This window comes from Lates calcarifer, linkage group LG2 (genome assembly GCF_001640805.2).
Source record: "Lates calcarifer isolate ASB-BC8 linkage group LG2, TLL_Latcal_v3, whole genome shotgun sequence".
NCBI lineage: Eukaryota > Metazoa > Chordata > Actinopteri > Centropomidae > Lates > Lates calcarifer.
In genome coordinates, this window is record NC_066834.1 from 13,212,359 (window position 1) to 13,219,833 (window position 7,475).

At 40.7% G+C, this 7,475-nt stretch overlaps 1 protein-coding gene and 2 long non-coding RNA genes across 3 annotated transcripts in view; 2 read left to right on the plus strand and 1 right to left on the minus strand.

The window, feature by feature from the left end:
• The window catches only part of LOC108894325 (multiple epidermal growth factor-like domains protein 11), a 114,517-nt gene extending 107,114 nt beyond the window's left edge, over positions 1-7,403 (plus strand). Inside the window, exons 23-24 of the mRNA XM_018692969.2 lie at positions 4,471-4,689; positions 5,295-7,403. Of these exons, the coding sequence (XP_018548485.1) occupies positions 4,471-4,689; positions 5,295-5,500 (425 nt within the window). The 3' untranslated portion in view covers positions 5,501-7,403. The remainder of the gene's footprint in view (positions 1-4,470; positions 4,690-5,294) is intronic.
• Positions 545-3,382, plus strand: LOC127139010 (uncharacterized). The gene is made up of 3 exons (XR_007814563.1): positions 545-616; positions 1,884-1,937; positions 2,930-3,382. It is a non-coding gene; the product is annotated as an uncharacterized LOC127139010 (long non-coding RNA).
• LOC108894326 (uncharacterized) lies at positions 2,049-3,932 on the minus strand. Its single transcript, XR_001962806.2, has 3 exons — positions 3,680-3,932; positions 3,338-3,410; positions 2,049-2,146 (listed from the first exon to the last, which is right to left on the minus strand). It is a non-coding gene; the product is annotated as an uncharacterized LOC108894326 (long non-coding RNA).
• Positions 7,404-7,475: the final 72 nt, after the last annotated feature.

The following is a 7,475-nucleotide window of genomic DNA, read 5'->3' on the forward strand; positions in this document are numbered from 1 at the left end:
CTGTAGACGACGGTGTCACCTTCATCGATTAAACACCCTGTTTCAGTGTGTGTGTGCGCGCATATACAGTATGTATGTCATGGTAATATGTAGAGAGTGTAGGACATGAGAACATGTGCTGATGTTGTGTGGTGACAGCAGGGCTGCAGTGCACAGGCCTGCTTTCCTCTGCAGATTCCTCTCCCAGTAACAGCTCTGTAGGCCACTGCTTCTCCAACCCAAGCTACCGCACTCTGGGGCCCTGCACCTACGCCGCACACTACGCCAAGCCAGACAAGAGGGGCTCCACCAAGGTGGGTAGTTTAATATCTGAGATGCTCCTTAAAGATTTTCTCATTTAGCACTAGTGGAGTCCAGCCATGAAGCTAGTTTTGGTTCAAACTTCAAACTCTCTACAAATTCACCTTTAAATCAATAAGACTTCCTTTCGCATTACATTGGTTTGAATGACAGCTTTATATCCTGCCACCATGTCATCATCATTTCTTTAAAAATGTTTTCAGTGTGTGTTTTCTGATGTGTGAACAGTCTCTGTGTATCTTCCAGATGAAGACAAAGAAGCGACATAGGAACAGTGCTCCAGAGTGGGGGGCCTACTGTAACCTCAGTGAGCTGGGTCAGTCTGAGTTTCTCCAGCTCCTGCTTTGTTTCTTTTTGCTGTGCATCCTGCTTACAGATGTAGCTCAGATCAAAGAGAAGGACCAACAGGACACACTGTATTCTGCAGTTTTAAAATCCAAACCCTGATTCCTGCCACATCAGTCTCCACTGAGCAGTCAAAAATATCACATTTCACATTTCCTTTACTGCTGCTATGAATTAAGATCCAGAAAAAACATCTCCCATAGATCTGGAATATGTCTTAACAGGCTAAACCGCCGCAATAAACTGGATTAGATCATTATATTGTTATTTTACTGTATTTAATGAGTGTTTCTCCAGGGAGGTTATGAAAAGTTCTTATGTATTTAAAGAAGACTTAGAGTAGCAGTGAAATTAATCCACGTCTGTAAATAAAAAGCTTTGAAATATATTTAAAACCACTGAAAATGAATTCTCTAAATAAGCAAGACGGTTTAAAACTGTTAAAAAGATGTTAAAAGTTTAATGCTCAAAAATTCAGCTGAGCTGCTTCATTGGAGCAGTGCTGATGTGGTTTGATCAGTTTTGATTGATTTCTGATATTTGAAGTCCAATAATCAGATCGAAGATCTGATCTACCATTTTGTTTCACTTAGCTAATCTCTGTTTTGTCAATAGCAACTGACTGCTCCTGATATCATTTTCAGTTGACATGGACATAATGGTTGTTCACAGCAGATATTAAAGACATTTGCCAGTTTAAAAAGTTTGTTATTTCTCACAGTTGATTCACAAAAACCAGTGCACATTTTCTGTTATTTTTTTGGATGCAAATACAGACAGACAAATGGAAGGAAAAATTAGCAGAGAAACACAAAACACAAGGTCACTTTTTGAGTCACTGAACAAATCATAGCTTTGGTTTGTAGCCAGGTGTTACAATATCTCAACTGTCCATCACATTTTTATTAAAATTCAGCTAAATCCTGGTTAGTGCACAGAGGTGTGTGATATCACCTTTTTCCAACACAGCCAAAAACACAGGAATTGTCTTTTGTGAAATAACCACATGCTCTTACTTTGGGGAAATGTTTATGTTCACATAAGACCCCATAAATCCTTCAAAGCCTTTAAAATTGAGGAAATGTGGAGCATGAATAGTAATTCAACAGGGAAAGCATGAAGATATCTGGACCTAAAATCAGCTACTTGTGACAGTTTCTCAAAAATACTGTATAATTCTCCATTAATGTCACTGCTAATTTACAGTGATGGACCTTTTCATTCTTTTCTGTGTGCAGGTGTTTACTGCATCGATCGGCGTTACAGCTACCACCTGGAGCCACGCTACAGAGGTACAGTGTGAGGTTGGACTGAACCTGTGTGACTTCATCACCTCTGACTCCCCAGTCAATCCTCAAAACAGTTCCCTCAGCCAACGACTGCTCCTCTCTCGCTTGCATTTTGAACCTCGGCTTCAGGTTGCATTTCCCTGCTGCAAGTCCCATGAGATGTGTATCATGAAACAAGTTGAGCTCTGACAGTCCACACTGCAACAGGAGCTCTGTGACAGACAGAATCTGATTAACTGTGACAGCACTGTAGGTCTGAGAGCCTATAGAGCTCAGTGTGCAGGGGCTGTAGCCTGTGGATTATTAGCTCAACAGATGTATAATGTGTGAAAGATTGATCCCTAAGAATATTAATAAATCTATTTGAGGTGTATTATTTTGATATTCTTTAATATTTTTTCTTCATTTTTTCATCATATCTTCAACTATTATAAACTAAAATAATTTCTAGTGCTTCACACTCAGTATCAGAAACCTGCACAAGAGCCAACCTGTAACAAGAGCATTCAAAGAGGAAAACTGAGCAATACATACTGAGGCTTTTCAGACAGGAAGGTCACTCTAAAATTCTTGCTGAAAGTTTCCAAAGATACCAAATATCTCAGACTGAATTTGGGGGAAATTTGAATATAATGATGCACAGAGAATATAATAAGATATAATCATAATAAGATGATTTTAACCGCCTTAAAGGAGGACAGAGGGATAAAGGAGTTAACAAATGTTACTGTTGTGCTGATACAGACAGTCATCAATACAAAATGATAAAAATGAAACCGATCTCATCCTCCTGTGGCCTTGAAGAGATTGTTTTCTAAGAAGGAAACAGCACATGTGGATGAGATATTGTCATGTAGCATGAAAAACCTCAGTCCTCACGCGTCCAAGTCTGTACCTGCTCAGTTACCTTGTCTTGAAAAAATCTGATTTCAAATTGATTTGATCTTGTTAATTTGAACAAGCCCATGCTCACATGTGTGTTTGTGTCTCTGCAGGATGACTCCTCTCCTCTGTGTGTTTTCCCTCTGCTGAGGTCATCTTCCTGTTTTTGACCCATCACCTCTCCTAAAACTCTGTCCTGGGAAAAACTCTCCTGCACAATGACTGAATGCCGAGTCTGTTTTCCAGTCACTTGATTTGTATTTCCTTCAACTGCAGTTTCATAGATTGCCTGTGTGTTTTTAACCTGACCTGTTTTTGAATATTGATGTTGCAGCGTAACCTTTGCTGTCCTGTGACGAGATGCTCACTCTAACATGTTTCTTAAAGTCTGGTGATATTCTGTATTTTTCTTATTTTCAGCAAATCTCATGAAAAGACCCAACAATGAACTGATCCTAACATGTAATGTCAGAGTAGCTGTTGTTGAACATATCTTACTCCTCTGCTGATACAATACTCACTAGAGCACCAGATGTGGATCAATCCGCCGCTGGAAATAGTCCCCAAAAGTGTCCACTTCTGAAATCACTGAGCCTTTTTGAAAATGAAACTATAATGAATGGATGGATAGACTGGGTAGGGCAGTCAGAAAGTACTGAGACAGACTAACTCATTGGGCTGTAACTGGAACAGGTACGTTCAGGGCGTAGTCCAAATCTACCTTTGCTAGTTTAATGACAGAAAACAAGGTTGCAGGGTGTGTTTTGGGTGTCAACCAATCAGAGTGCCAGCTCACACTTCTTTATGTAGGCACATATTACTATCTTGATATTAAAATAACAGTAAAACAATGCACCACTGACCTCAGACCAGGTTTTTGTTGAAAAGCTGCTTTCCACTGCCTTAAGATATCAATGCAACTGACCACAGCTCATTTGAAGACCAGCACACCCGTGGGTGCTCAGATGGATGCAAGTGCATTTGCTATTCAAACAATGTGGGCTCTGGACGGGAAAATGACAATGTTGCGCTTTCCACCACTTTCTGCCAAGTGTTAGATAGAGCCCATTGTTGGTTTCTGTCTTCTAAGGGAATTTGTTGAAAAATACAGCCTCATCCTCTAAAGACATAATGTATAGAGATATGATTCAAAGTCGCAACAATCAGAAAAACAGCTGGTCACCATGGTAACTACTGTAATAACAAGGGAGCTTGTTTCATTCATTCTTTGCAGGAAACATTGAAAGATCTTTCACCAGGAAGTGGAAAAGCTTTGTTTTAGCTGTAGTATCTGTAGTTTTAAAAGCATTTTCAGAGTTTCTTGCCATACATTCAAGGTCTGAATTGTCTAACTGGGTAGTATATCATCTTTTAATCAATACTAAATTGTGTACATTGGAATTCTGAGGTTTTATCAGTAACAGCAGCGGTGCGCTGCAGAGCATTTTACAGTAGCTGTGGAAATTCTGCATCACCAGCAAACCTTCAGTGACCGTTAGCATCCTTTTTAAATACCTGAAGCTGAGTTCAACCACTGACAAGAACGCTGTAATTTCTTATCAACAGTTTATACTCCTATGAGTCACAGAGGGTGATATCTCAGCACACGGTGTTAAACGATCCACATCTTCTCTGTGTTCATTCTTTTTTGTAGACTACATGAAAGGCTCTTTGTCCAGCACTTGCTCCCTCAACAGTGAAAACCCATACGCCACCATCAACGACCCTCCTGGTCTGTGTAAACACTCGGAGAGCAGCTACGTGGAGATGAAATCGCCAGCTCGCCACGAACACATGGCGCACTGCTGCTCCGCCGCCATCATCACCACCACGACCACCACCACAGCACCCGCCAAGAACGTCTATGACATGGGTATGTTTTGAGGAGAGGAGGTTTGAGTTTTAAAGGAGCAGTTACAGATTTTGAGAGACATGCTCAATATGAGTTACAGGAGAAGATTGAGACAACTCTCATCACTGTATGAGGCTGTACAACCAGGATTTATTAATCAACTTCTCATCTAAGTCAGCAAGGTACATATTTCACAAAATGACTATTCCTTTAAATGGTTACTGTTCGTATGTTGTGGTTTCTCACCTCCACTGTCAGATGTTTTTTCTGGGGATGAAAACGGACTAACGGACATGTTAAGATGAAATTGAATTTACCTCCACAACTGATTATTTTCAGATTTGATTCATCTCCAGTATTTCAGTATATTTTTTAATTAGTCACAAATTTACTCTCAGCAGAAAATAGTTAAAAATCATCTCTGCTTCTTCAGGTTGTTTGTTTTGTCTGACCACAGTCAAGTGTCTAAAACCCCAAAATACACATTTTAACATTAATTAATAAAAAAATAAAAAGCAACAAATTCTCACATCTGATAAGTTAGAACCAGATAAAAAGACAAATTAAATTACAAATTACTACTTGACTTCCTCCTCTCTCTGTTTCTGTCTCTGTCCCTCTCGCAGAGCCAACCATCAGCATCGTCCAGGGAGCTGGCGGCGTGGTGGTTCCCAGTTACCCTCAGGACCCGTACGACCTGCCCAGGAACAGCCACATCCCGAGCCACTACGACCTGCTGCCTGTTCGCCCCAGCCCCTCTCACAGCCACAGCCTCACAATGCACAGCCACAGCCCCCCGCTGCCTGGCAGCCCCACCAGCTCCCTCCTCTAGACCCCACCCCCAACACCCAGACTGGACGCTGGACCAGTGCTCCCAGTTCATCCAGAACCAGGAAACTGTGAACTGGGACATAACAGGAAAAGATCTGTTGTTTTTTAATTGGTAAGTGCAAATGGACATTCAGAGGAGAAAGGACATGTTTTGTTGGGACTAATAATTATTTCTTTTTTCTCTTTGTGTGTATGGGGTGTGTGTGTGTGTATGTGTGTGTGTGTATGGTGTGTGTGGAAGGAGGTGGGACTCTCCTTGCAGTGCCCAGACCATTGCACTGCTATTTGATATTTTATCACTGTATTATATCCAGACTGTTTGAGCTGTTCTTGTGCCAGTCAATACTACATATTTGTGTTGTATTGTAAATTCTCCCTCGTCAGCGAATGCGTCAACAGAGGGAATATACACGTACATATGCACATAAGTGTGCCCTTTTTCCGGTATGCTGATCTCCTCGTCATTTTTGATAAAATCAGTGGAAAGTCAAGGACGTTAAGCAAAAGAAAAACAAAGAGTTATTCATGTAAATTTATCTATTTCGTACAACTGGAGTTGTACTGGACAGTAAATGTGTGTGTGCCAAGGACTAGACAGAGGCTGGTGTCACACCTGGACTGAGTGGATCTGCCCAGCATTTACAGTGAAGGAGTATCATACAGGAATCATAGCTCACACTGCAGACAAACTTGTACAGACAACTTTGAAGGAAAAGGCTTTTACTCCTCCAATATTCTCCCAAAAAAGGACTGAGAAAAAGGACATAAAGAAATGCGCAGTAACTGCAGTCAGATTTACACAACCTGAATATTTCTGGTATTTTTACACATCGTTTCTTATTTCCTGTTTACGTATTTAAAGATCCCACCAGGGATCCATATTTTCTCTCGGAAAAGTTTATCTTTTTTTATGTACTGTAGACAGAGTGGTATATTGGATGTACACTTGCTGTGCACTAGTAATTATTGTGATTTTCTTTTATTGTGTCAAGCTTAATACACATGCATGCCAAAGATTATTCAAGATATAATAGTTAGCCAGGAATACCCTTATAATGTCCTTTTGTGCAAATTGATTATTGTCATCTGACTGTCTCAACATGGAAACAGCTCCGATTTGAAACAAGTTTTTTTGGAAAAGGCACTGATGTGGAAGCACTTCCTGTAAAAAGGCCGATGACTGTGAAAGATTTGAATTCCTCGATTAGAGTTTTGTTCCCAGACAATGAAATGTGTTCCTAATCTTGTTATGGCAACTATTTCTTACATTAAATATGAAATAGAGTCATGATGTACAAAATCCTGCTTAATTTTGCAGTGACACACACAGGTCAGTTTGGTTAAAAATTCTGATATCTTGACAAGTAGCAATAACAGGACATGTTGACAATCAGATGCAAACAACTTGTTTTCCCACCTATTTGATTCCATACTTTTGTTCCATTTGCTCTATATTTATCTTGCTTGTATGTTTTTTCTTCATCTCTGATCCAAACAGTAGTTTCAGCTGCAGTAGATGTATCACGTGCTGCTTGTTGGGGGGGGTTGTTTGTTTGTTTTTAGCCCTAAACTAATAAAGTTGTCATAGCCCAGAGGAGTGGTGTGCTGTCTTGTTACACAGCATCCATCCATCCATTATCTATACCGCTTATCCGTTAAGGGTCGGAGGGGGGCTACATCCTGTACAGATCACCAGTCCATCGCAGGGCCAACACATATAGACAAACAACCATTCACACTCACACCTGCGGGCAATTTAGAGTCACCAATTAACCTGCATGTATTTGGACGATGGGAGGAAGCCGGAGTACCCGGAGAGAACCCACACAGGCATAGGGAGAATATGCAAACTCCACACAGAGAAGCCCCGGGCTCAAACCCCGAACCTTCTTGCAGTGAGGCAACAGTGCTAACCACTGCTCCACCATTCCACCCCCTTGTTACACAGCAGATGTTGCTTATTATAATTAATGATA